General features: G+C 46.6%; 1 protein-coding gene across 1 annotated transcript in view; it reads left to right on the forward strand.

The window, feature by feature from the left end:
• Window positions 1–20,489, forward strand: part of RNF150 (ring finger protein 150) — a 127,918-nt gene extending 107,429 nt beyond the window's left edge. The window contains exon 7 of the mRNA XM_056362940.1: window positions 12,504–20,489. Within this exon, the coding sequence (XP_056218915.1) occupies window positions 12,504–12,622 (119 nt within the window). The 3' untranslated portion in view covers window positions 12,623–20,489. The remainder of the gene's footprint in view (window positions 1–12,503) is intronic.
• The last annotated feature ends 5,474 nt before the right edge of the window (window positions 20,490–25,963 follow it).

Genomic DNA, 25,963 nt, shown 5'->3' on the forward strand with positions numbered 1-25,963 from the left:
AAGAAGCTTCCTTGCAGAATTTTTAAATTATCTTGGGGGCCTCAAAAGCGGAGTGTATGGATGCTGTAAAAAGCCTGTAGGAAGGACATTCAAATTAGCAGAATATGTTACCTTTAAAGCATCTAGAATTTATTAAAAAAAATAAAATACTGCAATTCTAATGAAATTAAGGGGTGACACTTCAGCTTGTCACATTATTTTTCTTCATTGCTAATGCACATATAAATAGCTAAAATTGTTTCTTCTGTATGGAAAACTGGATGTTCTTGTTCTCCTTTACTGATCTTTCTATTAATTCTTAAATGTTTTGTGTAGACATTAAAGTGCCTGGCTAACCAATTGAACCGTCCCCTCCACGTATTCAGAAAAATGTCCATTTACCTATGTGCCCATGTTAGCACAGCAGAAGTAGTATAGCTGTAGGGTATGGCTGCAGTTGTCTGTTCAGGCTCTTACTTTGTTCCAAAACATGCATCAGACTTTGTCTGCAGAATGTTGTACTGGTGCTGATGCCACGCCATCACGAATGACTACATCTTCCAGTACCTGGTGGAGTTTGTGAGACTGTACTTTGCTTTTAAACAGGGGATTTCTTACAGGGTCATGGAGACACTGTACAGTGTTTCTACATTTCTACAGCTGAATTGCACTTAAATTGATCTTTATCTTTTCAACTACAGTAAGTAGATAAGCCATGACCTAGGACAAAATATAAATATATATATATATATAGTTAGGCTGTCTGATTCAAATCAGGTTAGACAGTCCTGTAAAGTTCAAGAACATATTTTCTCTGGGTTGCTGTGCTGTTTCTGTCGTTTATTCTCAGTTTTTATGGACTTGTGACGATTGGTCTTTAGATTAAAGCAGTGTACTTTGGTCAAAAGTCTCCTGTTTTTTTGGGGGTGTGTAGCTGACAGTCCTGTAGGAGCATGAGCATCTGACAGGAGAGCAGAAATGATCAAATCCTGCAAGTCCACCGGTGGCTGGTGGGAGGCAAGGCACTGATTTTGCTACAAGCTGTCAAAGGAGGGGGAAAAAAACAAAAGTGTGAGCCACAATGTTACAGTGCCTGCGCATGTCTGTTTTTTGTGGGCAGCTCTTGGGTAGCACAGAGGATGCTGAAGCTGTGTGGGTGAATGACCACTGAATGCAGTACTAATCTGGCCAGAGTTGGTAGGCATGGTGGTCCCACAGCTGTGCCCTGCTTCAGGCGTCGGAGCTGTTGCTGCAACAGAGCCAGGCCTGCTCTCAGGTGTGTTGTTTCCTTATACTGAACAAAAAGGAAGACTGTTTTTTCCCTCAAGGTAAAAGTTACACTGTTAAAAGTTGTCTTTTGCTGGTGACAACAGTAAAAAATTACATATCCAACACATGAGTTCCTCTACCACCACTGTGGGGTTTTCCTCTTTTGGCTTCATTACTGTGTGCACTTTTTTCATACCTAATGAGAAGACATCCCAGGGGGTAAAATTTCTATTGTGGACAGTTCTAGTGGAATTAAATGTCAGCCAAGCATCACCATCACCAACACGCGTGGTGAGGAAGAGGTTCCTAGCGATACACACAAAACTCAAAGGCCCAGGAGGTGTTGGGTTGATGACTTGCCCCTTTGTCCTGGAAATATCCTGAGGATCGAAGGTGGAGTGTTAGCAGCATCGGAAGGGAAGGCAGGACTGTGAGAGAGAGAGGGAGAGAAGATACACATGCACTTTATTCAAGTAATTCCAGCACAGCTGAGCTTTTCAGCCACCTCCTTGTGTATTTTCTCATTAAGTCCTCTAACATATGCACAGGCATTTTTGTGACATCTTTGCGCAAGGATGTAACTGTTCTTGAAAGTTCAGTGTATGATTCCTCAGTACTGTGCTTTGCTAGTGACCTAGGGGTTTTGAGAGCTTATGCAGTAAAAGGTATTTAAAGAGACATATTTGAAAATCATGCACATGCTGCCATGACAGACAGACTCAGCCAGACCAACATGAGCTTCTCCAAATCCCTCATTCAAAATTAACAGGAGTTGTCTTTAAAGCAAGCTGTTTTCTGTTACAGCTGCGTGCATACTTGTAATTGAGGAAGCAGTTCATAGTGATTAGGCAGTAACGTTATCTTTTTCTGCTTGTCACAGCGGTCTATATTTCACATCAAGTTCTCAGAATTAATTGCCCCCGTGCAGATTTTCGCTGGCTAGTAGCCACCTCGTGCATGAGCTGAAGTAAGAGTGAGAACCTTCTAACATCCTTGAAGAAGAGCTGCAGTAATCTGAAATCTCTTACAACAGCCTTAGCCAGGGCTCGCTCTGCAGGTCCACTTGCACGTCCTGGTCTCGGTGGGTTGCTCTTCCAAGCAGCAAACGTCCCTTCTTGCATTCCCGAGTACCAGACGTGGCATTCCCACTTTCCAGGAGGGCCACAGTCCTGGGTGCCTTCGCAGGACCTAGCTGTTAGGCAGAGATCTTAGCGATGGCTTGCAGTTTCGCCCAGGCCCTGCAGTGTGCCAGCAGACCCTGCCGAGCCTTGGCCCAGCTGCAGGTGCTCTGGGATGGGCTTTTCGGTTGCCACCGTGGGAGGGAGTGTGCCTGTGGGTTGAGCATCCCTTTTCTCGCTCATCCTGGCCAGGAGCAGGGGGCACAGCAGCAGCAGGGCAAAGCAGAGCTGCTGTGCAGGTGGGATCTGCAGTCCTGAGAAGGAGCGATCTCAGGTGGCTTTGTCAGCTGCTTCTGCCATTGAGTCCCCCAGGGAGTGGTCACAGCTGTGCAGCATGGTCAGACCAGAGAAAAAGGTTTAAGAAACTACTAGCTTAGCTTGAGTCTTCTGCTTTAATAGTGTGTCATGCTTTGGGGGTATTGCGATTCCTCTCCGGTGTGACTGAGGGCGTTGTGTGCTGTTGGCCAGTACATCTCTAAATCACCCCGTGAAAAGGATGTTGCTTCCTTAACGTTCCTGAAGAACAGAACAGAAGTTTCTCTTATCATTGCAGTCTCGCTCATTCAGTCCCGCACATGATGTGTCTGAGTCAGGCTGTAATTTCCTTCTCCTTTCAGGCTTGCAGGAAGCAGAGCACACTGCTGACACGGGTTTTTAAAATATAGATATATAAGAAAGTTCGGTCACAATGGCAGTCACCAGTATAGCCCATGGAAACTGAGATGCACATGATTAAATTGTGTGAGTATACTTCTTGGATGTAAAAAGTCTCTTGATTGACAGCCTGCTGTTATGATATATAGCATATAACATATGCTAGTATGTACAGCACTTATCTCTGCTTTTGTCACATACCTGCTATGCCTTCAGATTTTTAAATGGCTGGCAGTATGATTAAAGATGTTTGCTCACTGCTCAAACGATGTCTGTCTCTCCATGCTTCTCACCTTGGCTACTGGAAGAATCCTTGCAGTGTCCCTTACGCACCATTAACATGACAAAGCCTGATTATTTTTAACTTTATCACTTATTACTATTTGTTTTGCAGTAACACCAAGGAGCCTTGGTTTAGCAGCTGCTAAGAAAACCAAGTAAGAAAGTAGCCCCCATGCCACAACTGATGTTTTAGACATATAACATCATGGTACCACAGGGACAGCTTGCAGATGTCAGGTGTGAGGGGGGGTCCCTTCCCCTTCCTTTCTCTCTGAATGCTTCTTTCCTGAAGTTGGCTGCACTACTTGCCTTCTGACTGAGCCAGCCTGTTTAGCTGCTAGCTTAGCAAAAAATGTTTCCAGGGTAGTTTGCAGATGTTTTTTGTAAATTAAGTCAACTCCCTGGCCAGTCAAAGGACTAGCAGCGCTGAGTCAGAGTAGGTGGCAGAAGGGTGAGCTAAGGCAGCGGGGCTGGGCATCCAGTTCTTGGCTCTGGCATGCTGCTGGTACAGGGATCCGTACTCCAGCTAAGTCAGAAACTTTGTCTGCCCACAGAGAAATTAAATGCAAGAGTAATAGAAATGATCAGAGAGTAATACCTGCACATGAAGTGTTCATACAGTGCTTGGGACTGCACAATAACAGTGATTTTAGTTCAGTCTGGGCCCGAGAGGCTTTTTTGTGAGTGAGTTTGCTGATGAGTTGAATTAGAATTTTTGTTTAAATTGAAATGGAAAACTGAATCTAATGTTTTTTATAATTCTTAGTGTGATGTAGGAAACGGCGGGATGTTACCAAAAGTGGCTAAGTGCTTTCGGAATTAAAGATCTTTGACTATTTAATACATTACCAAAGGGAGCAAAGGTACTTGAGAATCAAAACTGTCATGTAGTTTCAGCCCCATGCTTCAGTATTTTTGAATCTTTTCCCTTTTTATGGGAGATCTCATTTCTGATTTTCAATCAAATACATGAAGAATTTTGCATGTTCTAAAAAACAGTCATTTCTAATAATCTGTACATTGAATGAAAAGCATTTGCGTTTATTTTTCTGAAACTTTCTGTGGACATCAGAAGAACATGCTGTCCTGACCAGAGGTGCATCTGGTGCAGTATTTGGGCACTGAAGATGACCAGCGGTGACCGCTGAGGAGGGTGCGCAGCAGCATCCCGCTGTTGCTCTCCCCTTTCAGACAATGGGAAGGTTTGGAGGGAAAAAGGAAAAGCAGCTTTGCAAAGGTTTAAGAGACTGGATGCCCTGTTGTGAAGGAGGTAGAGTGGTTCTTGTCTGGCAATCAAACAAGCGGAGAGTGCAGGACTGAAGAATGGGATCAGTTAAAGATGGAAGAAACTACTTCGTAGCATGACCAGATGTGCAGATAAATTGTGAAGGACCTCGAATATGGAGATTAGCTGAAACAAGCGCACAGAGGTCAGTGCAAGGGACCTTAGTGTGATGACTCTGTTGACTGTTCAGGTAATCTTTCTGATATTTTGACAGTGTTTCCAGAAGGAAAGAGGAAAGAGTAGTCATGGGAAGATAAAATGATACTGCAGTATCTAGGCCACAGAAGGAATTTCCCTGCTGGTCCCAGGGCAGGAATGTGACGAGCATGACCCATAAAAGTAAGGCGAAAGTGGAAAGTATACTGACAGTAAAGATACTAAGTTTTCTTGTGTCATACTTGGCAGAGGCATGCTCATAGTATCACAGAGAGGGTTGGCAGCTCCGCACTAAGGCAGCTGATCAAGAGATCCCAAAATGTCAGCCAGCCTCGCTTAGAGAGAAGACACATCTCCAAAGTGTTGACTCCTAAAATAATGTTAATAAGTGCTGTGAATTTCAAAGGCCTTGGGTTCTGATTCGTGGACAAAATCCCAAGGAGCTAGTATATGCTCATTAAAGATAGATATAGCTATTCAATGAAAAAAAAAACCACCAACTTTGCTTTTCCCGCCAATTGGGCCCAACTGTCTCCCTGCAAGAACATCTGGTACATGTTCTTCCCCTTTTGCTCAGCTTTCTGCAAATGTGTTTGTGCTCTGCTCCATGTGTTTTATATCACATGTCCTTATTTGGACAGATTTTTCCCCCCTATTTTTGGGAGAGAGCATTTGGGTGCCGATACTTTCTATGCTGTTTATGAAAATTAGTTTATTGGTCTTGCCAAAACACAAATAGCCTTCTGGAGTAACTGGTGTTAAATTTTATTCCTTTAAGTACAACATGTTCCAAATTTAGGCTTCAGAAAGTTGGTTGTATTGCTAATAATTTCCTCTTCATTATTTGATACTTGACTTGAGATACTGTATATGATTTCTAGAAGTGCTGAGTACTTGCAACTGTAGCCGAAATTACTAGAAGATATGCTTGAGTCAGACAATGGGCAGGTTAATGCTGTAACTGAAAAAATCAGGTTTATGGGTTCTTACCTGGCTACCCAGAATCAGTGAAGGCCAGAATGATGATGATGATGTTACCCCTTTGTACTGCAGGGTGTTTGAAGACAGGGAACTGTGGCTTTGGCTGTTTTCCATTAAGAGATGCCATTCTCCCAAAACATATATCCTAGAGAAAGATTAAGGGAAGAAAGTTTGTTGCCTTTTCACGCAGTAAGAAGAAAAAACAAGTTTTCTTTGGGAGGGAGTCTAGTGTTTATGTCACCCAGTCTCTCAACTGCTTCGGGGTTTCATTCAGTTTAACACATTCTTGAAATGTTGTCTTGGATGAATCTTGCCACGTCATGGCATTTGGTTCTTCCTGGTGTGCTGATGTTCATATGTTCTTTGCAATGTGTTTCAGACATCATCTGCTTTATCCACTGGATGAGGCCCTGTTGCCATTAATACATTCACAGAGCTCTGGCTTGTTATTTATGGAAAAGACTCTTAACCTTTTCTTCCAAAAGCAGTTACCATGCTCAAGTACTTTTTCCCCTTGCTGCTCAGATAAGCGTGTCTCTGATGCTAGGGAACAGCAATAAAGTATTTCCCCAGTACTTTGTTCTCAGTTGTAGCTGGCCAGATTTCTTCATCCATTTTATTAGCCTCTTTGTACAAAAGGACTGCATAGTAACAGGTTTTTTATAACCCTTTCTCCTCAAACATATTCCCCCTGCTGCTTTTGTGTTAAAGATTTTATAGGCATTTCTTTGTGTGTTTTATTTCAGTTGTTTTTTCTTAGTGCAGTTATAGCCTGTTCTAAAGTGTTACGATTATCAAGATGACATGGAAGTATTTGAGACTTGTAAAATGATTCAATAAGAAGTATTGGATGATTAATTTGAGAATGATTTTAAGAACTGGTAATTTTTTGAAGGAGAGGGTCTTAGCAATAAAGTGGAAGGGGTTGCTATTTGAGGTACTAACTTCATAGGACCACGCTCCTCCTTTTAGACTATAAGCAGCAAAGTGATGCTGTGGCAGGGCCGCAGTAGCAGAGAGCAGTAAACTCTGTATGGTGAAGTGCATTCTTGGGCAAAGAAAACTAGAGGGCTCCAGGCTGTCATAAATCAAATGTGACGAATAGTGTTCTCGTTGTTCTGATAATGGAAACAATCTGAATAACACTGCTTGCGTTGACAGTTTGCTGTGGCTTCATGCTGAACAGAATCTGTTTTGGTAAAGATTCCATATCAATGCCTCTAATGAGCCTGGATATGTTTTCTTCTCAGGTCCTCAGAGCTCCAGGAGATGGTCTCATTTCTGGTTTCTTCCAGAGCAAAATGCTTCTAGACATACCTGCCTGGAGGCAATGTTTGTTTAGTAGAAGCAAGCCCCAGACTGGAATAAGGTTCATGCTAACAGATAAATTTTAGATATTTATCTAGATCTGCGAGCATACCTGTCATCAGGGATTTCATGTTCTATCTTCAGAAAATTAGGAGTTCTGAAATGTGTATTTCACCATGGTGAGAATGTGAAATGAGTAATGAAATCAAGTCCACGTTTTGCTGTATATTGTCAAAATGAGGTTTTAGACAATCCCATTATCTGCTGTACAACTTCTGCCAGCTTCTGCCAGCTGAATTTTTCACAGCATTTCATTAGATGGATCAATCAATAATTATTCATTTCTCCTCAAAGCTGGGCACCTACCATCAAGAACAGGAGATCTGCGCAAAACAAGATTTGTTTCTTGTGCTAAACGCTCACTTTATGGCTACGCAAATGGGTTACACCTAGGTCAGCAGCTCGGTAGCAGCTTTTTTCTTACCCTCTGATTCCTGTGACTGTCACAAGATGAAGAAGGCCGTTAGCAGCTGCACAGCTCTGTGTAACAGTTTAATTGTGTGTGGAGCAGGACTGAGTATGCTGAATTAGTTCATGGAGAGCTGATAATAAATGAGGGAAGGGAGAACTGTCTCCCAACTGAATAGTTTATTGCTGTGGCCCAAGTTTTTAATGCACAAGAATAGGAGGGTGTTGGTTTTAGTTACACTTTCAGCAGACGAATTACACACTTGCTGGCCGCTCTCATTTGACATGTAATAATCGATACTTCCGTGCTTACTCACAAATGGGTGTAATAGCAGAGAGCTACCTGAAGGTCCAGAGAGGGAAAAAGGTCTGTCATCGTAGACAAACCTTATACGCATTCAATGCTGAGAATCTTTTGCTGTATAACATTTTAGTGTGTTATTTTTCTGCTGATTTCCTGGATGCAAATTGCTCATGAGCCTTTTAGCCCAGTCATGGGGTTCTGCAGCTTTTCTGGTTCTGTGAGCTTGGGGGAAATCTCAGCCGCTGGGGCAAGCAGGAACAATTTTAGGAAAGCCCCATAGCACTGCCCATGTCCTAGGGACATCAGAACACAGTGTTGGATGTGGCCTTCTTGGGAGGAGCACAGTGGTGAGCAGGAGTGAGGCCTCCGTGAGTTCAAAACCCACCACAGTTACATCAGCTTGTTCCTCATCCTCGAGTGTGTCATTACAAGTATATAGAATCCTAGCATCGTAGAATGGTTTGGGTTGGAAGGGACCTTAGAGATCATCTAGTTCCAACCCCCTGCCACGGGCAGGGACACCCCCCACCAGCCCAGGTTGCTCCCAGCCCCGTCCAGCCTGGCCGTGAGCACTGCCAGGGATGGGGCACCCACAGCTGCTCTGGGCAGCCTGGGACAGTGCCTCACCACCTCACAGTAAAGGATTTCTTCCTAATATCTAACCTAAATCTATCCTCTTAGTTTAAAGCCGTTATCTCTTGTCCTGTCACTGCAGACCCTACTAAAACATCTTGATTTCTGCCCGTGCCTGTATGCTTACAAACACATGACAGATGAAGGTTTTTGTAAATGCACTTTTCACTCCCTGTTGAATGCTTAGGTCCCTCCCAAGACTCTTGCAAACAGTATCAGTTTCTTGGAAAGCCATCGTATGACCTTCTTCTTTTGGAATATTTATTAGTGTACAACCGCTACAGACTTGCTCAAAGCGTTAGGAGCAGCAGCAACAGTAGGTAACTGTTACTTGTGTACAGTCTTAATGTTTTTAAAGCACCGGAGTAATTAGCTATTTTCATCTTTGTTTGGTTGCAAGTGTACTCAAATATAAACATAAATTAATGAACTTTGCAATAAGCAAGGGCTGTACCACTGTTATGTAAGGCAGTTCCATATCTACATGGTGATATTCTTCCTGCATTCGCATAATTAAAGTAATATTGGCTAGAGGAGGAGTTTGGTTTATTGCACCTCTCAAATGAATGTGTGTCAGGGAATATGAGTGAATGGAAAAAGTCTGTCTGGAAGTAGGCAGCATGCTGTGGTGTATTGCGTTTCGCTGACATGAGAGGAATGTGGCAGTGAGGTCTACAGTTGCCTGCTGTAGGCACTGACACTTGGGCTGAAAAGCAGCTTGGGATGTGCCTTTTGCTTCGTTAAGCAAGAGGCTTTATGCCTGTGGTGTCAGGTGCTGTAAAACACGGTGGAAGTGTTATAGTGTGTGTTGTTAGACAGGATTGCCAATCTCAAACATCTAAGTCGCAAATCAGATATATCAACATAAAATCTGTCTAGAAGTTAGAGATACGTTTTTGAAAAAGTCTTTATTTCCTTTTTACTTCTTAAGATTCATTTATTTTTAAGTGAAAGCTGAGATCTTCACTGAAACTTGAGATCCTCGCCTGACTTCAGGGCTTTAAGAAAAACACCAAATTTCAGAAAACTTGCAGAAAGCCCATGAAAATTCTTAACAGTGAGTTGGGCATCTTTTATACAAGCTGTGTGATTGTATAAGCTTTGTCATTGTAAATAGGATCTAAAAAGCAAGGATGCAAAATGCAGGCTAAGCTCCTGGCACTTGCAGTTTAGTAGAGGTTTGCTTACCTTTAACAAATGTCACTAACACTGCTGGCTCGTGTTATTGAGCAGCCAGCCAAAAAAAAAAAAAAAAAAAAAAAAAAAAAATCCCACGCAGTCTAGAAAGCCTGTGTTGTGTGTGGTAGCCACGGTGAGGCAGTTTGTAGACCTCACAGCCAGAGTTACCTACAGCTGATCCATAACTGATGTAAGCATCCCAGAGTTTCATTCTGTGCATGCTGGGATCAGTAGTGGGACTCCTGTTGGCAAGAGCAAGCACGTAATGCTGAGGGGTGCATTAACTTCCTTGTGTTGTCTGTGTCTTCCAAAGAAATGTCAGTGCGGACCCCTTCCCTGAGGGGGAAGGTGTAAGGGTTGGTGGTGTCTGAGTTTTTCTCCTCACTCTGCTGAAGCAGCAGACGGTAGCTTTAGGGTTTTAAACCACCACACTGTTAGCAAGCAAGGAAGTTGAAGCATTCATGTTTCTAGGCACTTCCACAGTGCTGGAAAAGCAATGCCAGGGCACAGGCATGGACATTTTTGTTCATTGTTCCTACTGACCTGCACTTCAGTTCTAAAGACAAGCTACAAAGCCCACACTGTGGAAAGACGCTAAGAGCCAGGAATTTGAATAATTGTGTAGGATTTTTAATGTAAAACTCAAATTAGCTTGTTTGGAAAGTGGGTGCTCCTGTACATAGGTTAGGCGGTTGGTAGGTGAGCTGTAAATCTGCTTCTGTCACGTCTGCCTGTCTTGAACTCAGTTAAGATCTTTCTCTGCTGTGCAACCCTAGAAAAAACAACAATTCTTGAAATAGCTTTTCAGCACCAAAAACGCTTCTCATTTGATGCTGACATTTGGTATTGGCAGCTCAGGCTGCCTCTTTGGCGTGCGTGCGGCTGTCACCATTGAGTCAGACCTTCTTTCCGGCACAGCTAGTTCAGATGAAAATCACCTTTCTCCCAGGAGTACGCCAAGCGGCTGTTTAACATGGCTAAGCCTCAGGAACTCTGTCGTGCAAATATAAACTTGCTCTTAGGTCAACATTTGAGGCATCATTTTCATTGTTTTTAAGAATCCTATTAGTTATAGAGGAATGATAGATCACCCAGTGGCCTGGAACCGCATCATTCTGGTTCAGGGAGCTGTTGCCCCTACAGATGATGCTTTAGGTCATACAGGTGTCTGTGATGCACTTTTGTACTCTTGGATCTAGCAGTTCAGCTAATGGTTCCATGTAATTGAAGCCACTGAAGTCTGCAGGTGATACTCAGTTTGTAAGTACTTCCTCCCCCTCCAGTGGAGGACTTTTGTAGTCAGAAGCAAGGCCTTGAAATGTTTTACTACTGTCATATTGACAGTGAAAAAAAGATACAGCTGTAAAGAGGTTGTGTGCGTTAATTATTTATCTTGTAATCAGGAAAGTATAAAAATACTCCAGGGTGAAAATTGGGAAGGGTTGTAAAGTAAAGCACGGACTCTTTTAGTTTGAATAATACAGATTCCACTCAAGCTTTCTCCGCAGAAGGTGAGGTCTAATCCTAGTACAAGTAAATACATGGTTTTTTCTCTAGAACAGATTTAAAAATCATGCAGCTTTTGAGAGGAGACTAATTGTGCTCACTTAGCTTCAAGTGAATAATTAAACTGTGAGGAGTTATTATTTTCCTGGCTCCTCTGTAATGTTTCTTACTTACTTAGATACCAACTTTTAGACTTTTTAGCATCAATCGAGCATTGCTTCCATTGTCTGGAAAGTAAACTATGTAAAGAAAAAACTGCCACCGATTTAAATATATTCTCTTGTTATAGTATATGTATAGTATAACTATCATCATTGTAATTAAATCACTTGAAAATATGAGCCATCAACTTTTTTCTCTCAGGGACTCAGCCACCTATGGGAGCTTTGTGCCTTTGAAGATCTCCCCAGACACCCAGTGTGCTTTGCTCCTCCTGATTGTTCTTGAAATAAAATTAGCTTTTAGTCCTTTAAAATCTGTTGGCCTTATCTGCTACTAAATACACACATAGTAAGTGCTGTGGGATCAAAACAAAAACAAGTTTTTACTCCTACACTTGTAGTTTGATGGGATTTGCAGTTTGGCAAAAGTCAATAATCTGACTCTTACTGTATTTGGGATCATGGTGGATTAAAGTAGATGCCTTTGGCCTGGATCAAGAACCTGCAAGGTATCTTCAAATTTAAGGAAATGGTGAATAGAAAATGGAGCGGAAAAGGATGAGAGAAAGCACCTGAGAAGGCAGGTAGCCTGGTCCTGAGTCCTGGGGCAGAACTAACGCCACCTGTACCACTCCTTCCAGACATTAGCCTAGCACCCTCTTAAAAGTCTCCGCTAACAGAGATTCTGTCACCCAGTGAGGGTTTGGGCAGATTTTTTTTTTTTTGTTAGAAATGTTTTCCTGATGGCTGACTCACTCCCCCAGGTGCCCATGGCTTTGTCCTTAACTTGCTGCCTTTGTGGGGAGAGTAGGATGGTGCCAGGTTGAGGAAATAAAAGGGTACAGGGAGCAAAGTGCTCAGGTGGTGGGAGGAAGGTCAGGGAGATGAAGGGCCTGGCTGGAGAGTCCTGGGGGGATTAGGAGAAGAAAGTGTTACCCATCCAGGCTCCTTGACATTGTGTTTCTCGCTACTGATGGCTTGAACTTTCTGATTTTTTAAAATGCTTTAGATGGATACTGAAGAAGAGCACAGTTTGGAGTTGAAGCGCAACCTCAGGGGTGGAGAAACCTCTGGGTCCCCTCTGCAGAACTAAAAAGCATAATACATTGACAGAACGACATGACCGTAATGCCCTTTTTCTGTCTTTTCTACCCTCACAGATGAACAGGAGCCAGCAGTCAGCAGTGATTCAGATATTTCATTGATTATGGCAATGGAGGTTGGACTGTCCGATGTGGAGCTTTCCACTGATCAAGACTGCGAAGAGGTGAAATCTTGAAAAACGAACAGAGAACCAACACTAAACTACAGGGGAGGGTCACAGGGAGGGACCGAGTCAGCTTTCTAGGATTTGGACCAGTCATGCACATGCCTCCAGAGCACTGTCACTCCTGCACACTCCATTCTGAGATGGTCACGAAAAGCAATAGCAACAGTTGTGTCTGCCTGGATGCGATTTCATCATCTACATACGTTCATTTTGTTCACATGGGAGATGAACGCTTCCAGTTTACCCACGTGCTTGAAAGCGGTCATGTAACTCTTCAGTGGCTCATAAATACGCAACTGAAATGACAGCTTGAGTGTTTTCTACACTTGTTCGATCGGGGGTTTGTTTCTATTTTTTTGAAAAGGCATATGTTTGTTATGTTTGTTTGTTTGTTTATAGTTTGTTATGGACGGACACTCTGTTTCAGTTGACTGACCCCAGCTTTTTCAAGAGTTCAGTCCAGAAATCTGAATTCCCATTCACTGGTCACTTCATGATCTGAATCCCAAGATTTATCACTGCCTTGTTGTTTCTGCATGAAGTACATGTGGCTTCAGAAGGATGGTGCACCAGCACCCTGCATTAAAGGGAAGCCTGCTTTCCTTAAGTGGGAGCCTTGGAAATGGTATATTGGGAAGGCCTTTATTTGCAAGAGAGCTCTGAATTATCAGAGATTGCTGAGATCTGGGTTAAAACTGCATTGTGTTGGCTGTTATTTGGAGCTCTGTTCTAGGCAAGTATTGTACAGTGTGAAGGAGAGAAAGAAAAGCTTAAGCCTTCACTCTGTCCTTGTAGTCCTTTGCTCTATTTTATGCTATTAGCAGTTGTCAGCACATTAATGGCCTTCCTTCAAATCACAATTCAGTGGCTAGAAAAGACAATCTAGTACAACATCGTGTCTTTTCTAAATTTTACTGACCAGTAGGCTAAAGGAGTGTTGCAGAGGTTTCCAGAGGCAGCTTGTTAACAGCTGTGCGTTATGCGGCTGACAAGAATATTCTTAGAAAGGGTCTGGAGATGCTGATACCGGTGTCAGAAACTGCTAATGAAGGAGGCAGCAGCTAGCTGAAATGTTTACTTCCTGGTTTATTTTGGGTTTTTTCTCAGTGCGTTTCACTTCTTAAGTTTGGATGGCAGGTTTTGTCTGCTTCTTTTCAAACACAGGAGTTCAGGTGGTTTGTTGCCCTCCAGAGTCTCTGTCAACATTGTCGCAAGTGTAATGGAATACTTGCAATTTGTATATAGATATATATATACCAAAATATGTTGGGCAGAGGGGAGGGAATTTGAAAATAAACAGAACTATATCGTAAGTCAAAACATCTACATAATAATGATCTGTGATGATTATTTAATTCATTCCGAGCTCTGCTTTCCAGGAGAAAGCTTATCATCACTTGTTCAGTGTACGATTTTGTTTTTCAGTCAAAATACTCAACTGTGAAGAAGCATTTTTAGCTTACTGTTACACAAGAGTACATGCTTTCTGTGACAGTCAGATGGTTTGAATCACATTACTGCCTCCTGAGTAAGTCCATAGAATCAACAATTCATCTTGCATCGAAATTTCGTGGAGAGGTCAAACATTTTGACTTGGTGGTGTCATGGCAGCATCTCAGAATGCAACTGTTAGGGTTCTTGCTGCCTTTAATCTCCTTGTGGATTACTAGTTAGATGTGGAAACCAATTTCCAGCCAAAATTCAGTTTGTCAGATCTTATTCGGGAGCAAATGTGTTTAGAACTATCCCTAAAATTTTGGCTGACTTACTTCTTCAGTACAGGAAGAAGGAAGAATTATATTCCGTGCTTTTCGGTCCAGTTAGAACTCAGTTCATTTTGTACCTTAATTTTTGTGATGTTCTCAGTCCCTAAATTGCAGGGTAACTTTGAGGCAAAGAGCACAGCCTAATCATCCTTCAAAACCGTGATCCGGAAATGGGCCGTTACATTTTTATAAAGCCATTTGAAAGGACATCACTTTTTAATTAAAGAGATACAGGCAGCTGGAAATCCACTTGATTCAAAAAGTTAGACATCATTCCAGAGGGCAGAGCTAGGTCACTCTTCCTGATATTTGTGATTCTGTAATTGTGTTTTCTTTTTTTTTCCTTTTTTTTTTTTTTTTTTTTTGTTTTCTCTATTCCTTGCTGCTATGGGAAAGGCCCACAGCATTAGGGGAAACCGATGGTGAAATTCAGCCCTACACCAGAGGGTTTGCACAAGGTACTGCATCAGCTCCACTTTAGCTCTGGAGATAGTGTTGAAATGGGATTTAAGTGGTGCTTACACCAAATAGTGGCCCTTCACACAGGAATGAAATTCATTTGAAATTACTGCAGGGGAAAGAGTGAAGGTGGTAATACACACTCAGATCTCTCTATGGAAAGTACACACACTGGTCCAGTTTCTTCTCTAGCGCTGGAGCCTGGGTGCTACATGTCACAGGAACATCACAAACACAATGTCCAAGTTGTCAGTGATGTCTCAGTGTCCACCCATTGCAGCCCAGCACACAGACAAAAAACTCCTGGCCAAACCGTTTGTGTTTCAGAGGAGCTGTAACAAAGTCTTTGTTTTATTTCACAAACTTAATTAAGTTAATCTTAATGATAGATTGACCAATTACCTGTTGCTATAGCGGAGTCACCCACAGCAGAGCAAGCGAGGTCTGTCGAAAAGCAAGGCAGGAGGTGAAGCTCCCAGCTGATACTGAGCTGGGTCCTTTGACCAGCAAAATCATCAGAGGGAGCTGTCCTAAAGGGGCATCACATGGATGGTAACTGAGACTCTGCCCATATTTCTAGGAGTTAATGAAGGCTTTTTGGAGAGGAATCACACTGCGTGCTCTTTTCCTAAGTATCCCATACTCGTTGTGGTCCCTCAGGGTCCACAGGTGGCCCACTGGCAGCGACAGGGTCTAGGCTGGGTGAGACATTTTTACATATCACTGTACTGTGGTCTTTCAAAAGAGACATCCTAGCAAATCTGCTTCAGGAGCCTTTCTGCTTTCGTTTTCCCAGTTCTACCTGCAGTTTCACTCAGGAAAGAGGTTTTTCCATCCCTCTGCTCAGGTGTTCTACTGTTAAGTGATAACAAGCGCAAAGCCAGGTTACATATCACTGAAGCCAAAACTTTGGAAAGCACTTAAGTAGATGTTTTATTCCGTCCCTTTTCAGAAAAGCACTTATTGCTGATTTTGGACTTGTACGTTATTTTTAACAGGTCTTCTATGAGCATAATTAAGCCCCTGTGTCAAATAGAAATGTTTTCCTAAAGCAGGACCTGGCTGACAACATTCTTTGTATATATAACGTGTGAAATGCCTTGGGAATTTGAGGTGCTTCCTAAATAGTAAGACCTGCAGATGTATGTTTGTAACGTATATGAAAGCCTTAATTTTGCAGTTCTATGTGCCCATGCACAATTTTGCTTACATGAGTCTCTCCGCTGAGATTCATGACAGGGTAAAATGAAACCTCCTGATTTGAAGCTTTGGGCAAGATCAGTCCTATCCTGAGCATTGTGTGAGTCCTCAGTACTGCTGCCCACTAAGCTTGGGCTGTGGCGTTAAATACGTGGGATGTCGATGCCAGGGATGCAGCACTGCCTGTTCGGAAGGGAGAGCAGCCTTTAGCACACAGCCAGGAGAAAGCAAAATCCTCTGGTGCCCTCTGACGAACAATTGCTCATGCACATAATTCTGCAGGCTGGCGCTGTGACTGTCCGCCAGCACAGGGCAGAGGGCTCCTCCTGCGCAGGGCCAGTGCCAGGGGGGGCACAGCTCTCTGAGCAAGGCACTCTTGTCATTAAGCTGATCTTGTCTCTCTCTGAGCTCTTCCTGTCTGGTCATCTGAGGCTCTTTTTTTCCTTCTTTTCCATGACCACGTAGTAGGTGGGAGAAGCATTCGCCTTGGTGGGGCTCATCTTCACTGAGGCTGGATCACAGGGTGAAACTTGGGACAGACAGAGACTGCTCTGAGTATCCTTTGATTTTCATGGGTTTCACTAAACTGCCTTCCCAAAGGTCTGTTCAGTAGGTAGGACACATAAAAAGTTACATGGGCAGAATTTTGCATTCAAAAATGACCTAATGTGTGTATGGAGATGTGCAGGGCACCAGCTCTCCATCGCTTCCCCACAGCTGACCCATCCTGGTGGGGATACAGGTCTGGCACTAGCTGAGGTTTTGGGGTTTTTTTTATTTTCTGACTGCTTGATAGCCTCAAAACCAGGATCAAGAAAATCACAGTACTGCAGTTCATTCTTTTAAGTATTCTATAGAACTAAATTGCCATGTATGCATATAAAAGTGCATTGGTATGACTATGGAAACTATATGGTAACAAAAATAGAAGCGGCTGCTGTTGTTAGACTTTTGCATGGGGGAGATTGTGGCACTAAAGAAAAAGGCTTTATAGAGGCAATTTGGAAAAAAAACAGTTATTGAATCCCATACGGTAAGAGTTCCCTCGGATCTCGGTACTTTAATGACCCCTGGATCAGATCCAGAGGAAGCCACTGCAAGAAGGGAGCAGTACTTGGTCTCTTGTTTAATGACTCGTTCGGGAGATATTCTGATTTTAGTTAACAAACTGAACCCAAGCACCTCTTGATAGATCCAGCTCTGAATTTAATCTTTCTCAAAGAATATGCATTTTGTGCTCCAAAGTTTTTGTTGTCAAACCTGTTATCCCACCCTCCTTTCCCCCTTGCTAAGTGCTTATCTAATTTGAAAAATGTCTGGCTCAGAAGACCTTTGCGTATGGACAGGTTGCCCTGGCAGGTGTCTGCAGATCACTTAACGCTTCTGTGTATACTTCTAGTCATCGGTACAACACAGTTACAGATTTTCCATAAAGTGTGTTTTATTTGCCATTCTTGTTAAACCTGGAGTGCAGTCGTCGTATAGATTTTCCAGCGTTTTGCCTTACAGACTTTTTCCTTTGAATATATGCCACAGCCCTTTGAGCGGATTCTGTGATGAACGGGCAGAGATGGGGGCACAGGTCCTGATATATACATTGCTGAACTGCAAGTCCTTGTTGTGACGATTGGTCTGTACTGAAATGACGACACAGGTTGTACGTAACAGCGGGAAATGCCTTTCAGCCCAGGCAGCTGGGAAGCTCCCAGGCTGCGGTTGTTAGAGGCTCGTTCCTTCGTGGTCTCTGTAGAAAAGCTCCTGACTAAGCACATAGTTTGAAATAAGCCAGGAACAGGAATTTATAAGCTGGGCAAACCAAGAAAACCAATAGTAATTTATTGATTTCTGTTCGTTAGCAATAATGGACTATTTTTAACCATTAGTTGTGCTTGTAGATCCCTGTTGTAGGGCCAAAGTTACAGGTCTGCCAGGAGCAGGGGCCAGGACAAGCTGACTCTCATAAACAGAAGAGAGAGTGCTTAGTTTCTGTTGGGAGGCCTGTGTTTTGCTGGACTGAAATGGTAGAGAAGTCCAGCACGTTCCTTTACCAGCCCCTCTCGCGAATGTTTGTTCTAGCGTGAGCCTTTGTTGCAGGGGAAGGAGATTATGGGATCAAGCTAACGCTGCATCGCTTCCTCTCTTGCATTTTGTGCTCCCTGTATCTCTTGTAGCAGGTGGGACTGCTCTGGTTTGGCGTGGGGGCAAGGGGCCAGCCTAAGTTCAGCCTGAGAGCCTAATGAAAGGTGGACTGTGGGGTTTTGGCAGATTCAGGGCAGCTGAGCTTCTTCATAAGCAGTGCTGACTGGGATTGCTGCTCCATTGAAGAACACCAAGCGTTGATTCATTTGGTTTATAGATGCAAAATGTGTGAGCGTATATGGGGCAACCAGCGTGACAGAAATGAATGGGCTCGGTTAACGCAAGCGGTGAAAAACAATGTCATGAAGTATTTAGGGGTGAGGGAAAATGAGGGTGGAGGCGTTGTTTTTGCAGACATTTTAAAGGGGGGCGATTGATCCAACAGAAGTGCTTCTTTTATTTTACCAAGCTGTTACCTGAACTAATTGATGGTTTCGCAGTTGAAAGAGGAACGCCAGATGGACTTTCTAGTCTGCATTTGTTCGCATAGCAGATGGCAGCGGCGGGCTGGGACGGCGGGTGAGGAGCAGGCTGCCCTCTGCCGCGCAGCTTCCCCTGCCCAGCTGGAAACCCACTCTGCTCTCTTTCTCTTCTTTGGCACTTCTTTTTCAAAGGAAAAAAAAAAAAACCACCTTCTGAGCAGGAGCTACATTTCAAGGGGAGAAATGGAGAAGAAAGATGAATGAAAGGTGTTGTGGATTTCGAATGAAAAGCCAATGGATTAATTTTCCATCTGAAATTAATCTTGTCTCAACTATTTTAATTGTGAATCAGTGGAAGTTCTTTCTTTCTGGAGTGAATGCCAGGAGGGAAAAAAAAAAAGGGGGGGGAGAGGAGAAAAAAAAAAAACGTTTTCCCTTTCTTGTTTATTTCTTGATTCTTCAGTCCTGTGTAGCATTACAAACAATAGCAAGATCAAGATGCTTGTTTGCTCTGAATGTATACAGTTATTTCAGATGTCAAATATCTAAACGTTTTGTATGTATACATAATACCATCCTTCCAGCTTGTTTCATGTTAGGAACCTGAAATGTCGGTACCATTTTATAATTAGAAATGTAAAGAGGGGACAGCGGGTGGGAGGGTCTGTGATTTTTATAGCAAAATGTTCCTTGTATTTAGTGAACATTTAAAATGGTTTTGTACTTGTCAAAATATACATTCCATCCATTTCCAGAAGAGAACTATTTTTATTTAGAGTAGTTTATAAGCAAACCAAAAAAATGTGGCGTCCCATTCGTACGCAGTTCATGGACAGAGCAGAAGTATCCTGGTTTTCAGTGATGGCTCCAGAGTTTTTTCCAGCCACGTCTCTTCTCACACGCTGCACAGCCATACCAGCAAATGCCAGTGTTAAAAAGGGAAGAAAAATCACTAACTAAATAAATACCATATGGATCAGCGCACAGCTTACCGAAATAACTTCCAGTTTGGAGGCAATGGCCTGTCCCAGTGAAATTCTCCAAGGTAATTGCTCCTGCTCTGGACAGGAGGAGTGGATTTACTGGGAGGCCTTCAGCCCACATGCTGTGGCTCTGGTTGCACCGGGGCTCCCTCGAGATGGGAACCTGTCTGAACTGAAGCTGGTTTGCTGATAAGGCAGTCGGTTTCTGCAGGCTGGCCAGGTCGTGTTTGACTGTGGAAACCACCCTTCATCTTCACATTTTAAAAAAAAATTTCCTTTCTCTAGATGGCTGCACTTTTGTTTGTGAAACACCTAGGAGAAGACCGTGGCAAAATCACACGGTGCACAGGCGGTTCTTTTTCTTATCGTTAGCTGTCCCCCCGCCCCGCCCCGCTACCTGTGACTTGCTGCCAAAACAGTGCAGTAGCAGTCTGTGAAGCGAGCCTTCTTTTCTAGCGTGACTTTCTGTACAGTATTGCAAATATACTTTAACTCTTTTTCTGATATTTTATAACATGTACATCTTCCCCTCCAATGCACTTTATCTCTCTTGAAAAATGTGGGAGTCAGAGAACTATCATCTTAAAGGGATTTGCCTGAAATCGAGGCACACAGATTTTGGATTATTTTTTTTTTTCCTTCTTGCTTTGTTATATACTGTAAATGCTAAAGAGCATGGACAGTGACTCAACTGGGGGAAGTACCGAAATGTTGAGGCTAATATTTGGAAGCATTATTCAGTAGTACAACACGGCTATTTTTGTTATATAGAGAATTATAATGTAAATATGTGAGACTGTGTTATTATGTACTAGTAAAATATTGCAACTCTCAAAGTTAAGATGGTGAATTCCAAGGAATTTTATTGCAGGTTTTTTAATAAAACGAATCTGATTACTGTGTCGTACATATTTTCTAACAGACTGTGTAAAGGTGGCGTTTCCTGGTGTGTGGAACTTGCAGCTTGTTTCTTTCTGAACTCGGCCTCTGCAGACTTTGACGTTCACAGGAGCAGAACCTATAGCAGGAAGGGACCCAGGTGGCAGCCTGGCCCTTGTGCCACCGCTCCAGCCCCAGTCACTGCTCTGGTCCCCCCTATCCTTCAGCTTCTTTTGATCGGACAGCCGCGGCTGCGTGGGAGGTAAGTGCCTCCGCTTCCGGAGGAGAGCTGCAGCCTCACCCTGGACGATGGGCGTGATGTGTTAAAATAGCTTTAAAAGGTGACGGCTCCACCGTGCCTCGGTGGGAATTGCATGGCCCTTGTGAGGGGTCTCCCGGCTGCTCTTCTCTTGCCTCGTCAGCCACAGCTCCGCATCCTTGGGAGCAGAGGGCCATGGGGCAGCCCCAGGGGGTGTCCTGCCATCCAGCATAGGTGTGCTGCTTACAAGAGGTTTGAGGCACAGTAAAATTCCTGCCTAAAAGAAATTTTAAGAGGCTTAAGGAGGAGTTTTCCAGTAGGCACAGAAGGCAGCAGGCAACAGTCCCTGAAGGAGGGCCACATCCTGCCACGAGGGCCCAGCCTGGCCCACGTTTTGTGCTTGCTGGCCAGTGCCGCCAGCACACGTGCATCTCTCCCAGCCACAGCAGTGCATTCAGGGCCTCGTCGACATGCCAAATCGGTTGGGGCCCTAACTCGGATCTCACTCAGGAGCAAGGAAGGCAGTAGCCATGGGCTGGGCGTCACAGCCAGCTCCCCCTGCCTCCTTGCTCCTGTGCACCCACCCTCCCACTGAGCTTTGCTCTTGCTGTTCACGACAGGGGCAGCGGGCTGGCTCAGAGGAGGAAAACCGAGTGTGATTTAATGTGGCTTTATCAGCAATGCTGGGAATTATTTTTCCTCTCCCCACCCATGTCAGCCAGTCAGCGGCACAGCCTGGAGCTCCCCATCCCACCAGCCCTGCTCCAAGGGCAGAAGCCCTCCTCACCAAATCAAACCCCGGGCCGCCTTCGGAAAGAGATTGTAGGTATTGAGATTTATATAGATAGATATATATAGCGCCAAGGAATCTGCTCTCGCTTTTCCCCACACGTCTCGCTCCCTGCCCACTGCTTTGTTCTCTGCCTTCATTTAATAACTGGCCAGGGGAGCGAGGGAGCGGGGCCGGTTTCCCTTGGCAGGCAGCTGTGCGCAGTTGCTATGTGACCTGCACACACAACACAGCTGCCGCCAGTGCTGCGGATCTGGCAGGAGGCAGCGCGCTCAGAAGGAACGCAGCGTGGAGCTGCTGGGAATGGCATCAGGGCTATAAATAACGAGGGGTGTAAGGCAATTAATTCCAGGATGCAAGCACATACTTGGGGCTGGTGTTACATCACTCTCTTCTCTACTATATATGGGATTCATTTCTGGTCAAAATATGGAAATAAGGCAGTGCTGTTCTACGCTCTGTTGGGTTTTGTTTCTCCAGAAGGAATAAGGCGAATAATACTCACTCCTGTGATTCAAGGAGGTGACCCTCAGCCCTGTCACGGTCGGTGGGGAGGGCTCGAGGTTCAAACGGAATTTACCCAGATTTGCACCGTGCGATGATATGTGCAGCCCGGGGTCCCTTCTGTCCTGTGATACCCCAACCATGCTGGGAAAGCAAGCCAGCTTTGTGCTGCACACCTGAAGGGGAGACGCGGTCATCTGTACTGGGTCTTGGGGAGCCACTGTGGAAAAAAAATGCTCTGAGAAGGCAGTTCTGTATGTAACACAGGCAAATCGGGTCTGGGGGCATCCCAGGGGGAATAAGAGACCTTCACAGCCCACAACCATCTAATGGGTTGGTGCATCTGTCATAGATAAGTCATAGGAAATCAGTGCTCAGTAAGTGAGGGTGTAATTTTGCAACAAGCTCATTCCTCAGCCTTTGATCCCTGTGCAAACAAGCTGCCAGCAAGCCCTGGCAGCGGGGAAAGTGTCACCACCCTCATGTGCCTGGGCCACCCTCTGCTGCAGGCTACCACATTGCTCCTGGGGACATCCTTCTGGACACGTGCATCTCAGCAGCTTGGCTTTATGGTCCATCCTCTCGCCTGACAGCAAAGACAGGCTTGCACAGGGAGGCCGGCAGCGACCCATGGTGGCTGAAGCCCAGGCAGATGTCCATCCTCCTGCTCCAGCTAGGAAGCATGGTAGCTCCTGGCAGGGGGACAGAGCAGTCGTCTGGGAGCGGTAACGCCTTAGATGTGTTGGCAGAGCCCCAGAGCTCATCTCTCAGAGCCCGTAGCTCAGCTGACGTTGTTCCTCTGTCCCTGCTCGGGGCAGCCGCGCTGGCTCAGCCGCCCACCGAGCCCGCGCCTGGCTCAGCCGAGACCGGGAGCAGGTGCCCACAAAGCAGTAAAGCCACCAGGGCAGCCGCCCCCCCTCCACGTCGCTCCCGGTTTTGCAGAGGTCGATTATATCCCTGTGGTGCCAACGCTTCCCAGGTGCAGGGGCCAACCTCACGCAGTGGGACACTGCGCCGTGCCCCAGCACGGCCCCGCTGCCCTTCCCAGACCCCACTGCCCTTTCCTCACCTGCCCAGCGTGGGGGGGTCCCGGCCGGAGCGTGATGCCGGGCAGGGAGGATGGACACAAGCCCCACGGTGGGACCGCATCCAAGGTACCACGCAGCACCGTGATGGGAAACACTCCCAGCACCCACGGGTGTCGGCTGTTCCCTGCATGCACCCACCCAGCGTGCAGGCGGCGCATCCCAGCCAGTGACCCCCAAAGGCTAGGGGTGCCGGGGGGTGGGTGCCCACCGGGGGGGGGGGGTGTGCCCACCCAGGTGCTGGCTGTTAGGCTGGTTGTGCTGTTCGGTGTTTTCTGCCCAGTCTCAGCTTCTGGAGGCGAAGGAGTGAGGGCTGGGGGGGGGGGGGGGGGGGGGGGGGGCGAAGGGCTGGAGGGTGAGGCAGGCTTGCAGCCCAGAGGGATGAGAAGAAAGGGTTTCCAAAAAATGCGTGCCAAGGGGCGTTTATCGTTCGGGGCGGAGGCAGCTGCTGCATCCCGCTCCTTCCCCCGCAGCGCGTCTCTCCGGCAGGAGGCTCCCCCGCCTCGCAAATGCACGGCCCGGCCCCGGGCGGGCACCGTGGCCTCGGGGGGACACCCGTGGGGTTGGGGGTTGGGGGACATTCGCGGGCGTGCGGTGCCCCCCCCCCCCCCCCCCCCGCACCCCGCCGGGCGCTGCTGGGCTGCCTGGGGCCGACGGCACCCACCCGGCGGTGGTTATGACTCCACCCGGCGGGATTGTCTTTGTTTATTCAGTTAAAATAAGGAGTATTTATTCTGTTAAATACGTGAAAGGCACCGCTGGGGTGTTTTTCCCTGCCGTCCCTTGAGTGTCCCCCCTTGTGCCAGCCCGAGGTCCCTGTCACCTCCCCCAGCCAATAAAAGGGACAGAGCCCTCTCAGGCTTCCCCCCCCCCCCCCCTCCGTTGGCCATCGCACGGGTCGGGGGAAGCTCTCTGGCCGTCTCAGCAGGCGTGAGGAAGCACAGGGGGTCCCCCCAGACGAGACCCCCAGGTCTGGGGTGCAAGTCGGCAGGTGCTGGAGGAGCACAGCACCTTGCAGGATGGGGACAGAGGGCCGGAGGTCGCTGAACTGAAGGGCTGCAATTAGCCCTTGACACCGGCTTGGGCAGGTCCCCCTGGTCACCCGGGGGGTATTTGCAGGAAAGCCCAGGAAAGCCGTAAGTGCAGCAGGGGTTCTGCTTGCTGGTGCGTCCATCTGGCCCAGTAGATTTGTTGGAGGGGAGCAGGACTGTTCACAGAGAGGAAAACCAAAGGGAAACCCGAGCAAGGACAACTACTGATGGTGGCGTGAGCAGCAGGACAGGGGCAAGAGCAGGGCTGGAGGCCAGTGCTGCAGCCTCCGCCACAGCCCGACCCCCTGGGTGAAGAAGATGGCATATTTTAGCTGCACTTTAGCTAAAGGAGCGTTTTTAAAGCAAAACAGTTGAACTTCCGTTTGTGCACACACTTACAACATTTTAAAGCAGGTTATTTTGGCATGGCTTTGGTTACAGATCAGTCTGTGGAAGAACAGACCCAGGCACGAATGCCAGAGTCACCCTGCGCAGGGAATTGTAGTCAAGTGGGAGTGGGACTTGGAGGGATGATGATGATGACACTACACAACCCCAAACTGGAGCATGATGCCCATTGTAGGGTGCTGGATCTCACGTCCTATTCCAGCCCAATTATGAAAAAAAACCCATGTGTACACAGACACCATTAACTGGACACAATTCAGCCAGTATCTGGATCAGCCTTAGTACCATTCATCACCTCAGCCAAGGTCCTTACCTATCCAAGCTGAGTTTCATTCCCACAAGACACAGCACAGGCTGGCGGTACAGCTTCGAGGTGTAAATTACTTCATCCCCCCAACCCTGGAGTGCATTCACCTGCAGGGAGACGATTGGCAGCAGCACTGCAGGAGCAGGGAGGTTGTTCACAGAATCAGAGAACAATCGGGGTTGGGGGGCACCTCCGGAGACCTCCCAGCCCAACCCCTGCCAAAGCAGGGTCACCCAGAGCGGGCTGCACGGGATCACGTCCAGGCGGGTTCTGAGTGTCTCCAGAGAAGGAGACCCCCCGGCCCCTCTGGGCAGCCTGCCCCAGTGCTCTGCCACCCTCACGGTGAAGAAGTTCTTCCTCACGTTCAGAGGGAGCTGCCTGTGCCTCAGCGTGTGCCCGTTGCCCCTCGCCCTGTCGCTGGGCACCGCTGAAAGAGCCTGGCCCCGTCCTCCTGCCGCTGGCCCTGAAGATGTCTGCAGCCATCGATCAGAGCCCTCTCAGCCCTCCCTTCCCCAGGCTGAGCAGCCGCGGGTGTCCCAGCCTGCCCTCCCCCGGGAGGTGCCCAGGCCCCTCACCCCCTGCGCAGCCCCCGCCGGGCCCTCCCCAGCAGCTCCCTGTCTCTGGAACTGGGGAGCCCAGCGCTGGGCACAGCACTCCCGGGGCGGCCTCCCCAGGGCCGAGCCGAGGGGCAGGATCCCCTCCCTGCGCCTGCTGGCCACGCTCCTCCTCACGCCCCCCAGGGCGCCACCGGCCTCCTGGGCCACCGGGGCTGGCTGCCGGCCCAGGGGCAGCTGCTGTGCCCCGGCACTGCCCGGCCCTTCCCCGCAGAGCTGCCTCCCCGCAGGCAGCCCCCAGCCCCTGCTGGTGCGTGGGGCTGTGCCCCCCCGGGGCAGGGCCTGGCACCGGCCTCTGCTGGGCTCCATCAGGTCCCTCCTGCCCAGCCCTCACACCAGGTGCCTCAGGAGGAACTCTGGGGAGGCAGGAGATGAGTTTTGCTTTCAAGCTGGTTTGAGTGTGAGAGTCAGAAAATACCAAAGAGCGGATGAGGGGAGTCACACACGGTGTGTCTCTTACAGTGCTTTTCTGGCCAGGGTGATGTTTTTATAAGTAATTGTCCT

Source organism: Falco biarmicus, chromosome 1 (genome assembly GCF_023638135.1).
Source record: "Falco biarmicus isolate bFalBia1 chromosome 1, bFalBia1.pri, whole genome shotgun sequence".
Classification (NCBI taxonomy): Eukaryota; Metazoa; Chordata; class Aves; order Falconiformes; family Falconidae; genus Falco; species Falco biarmicus.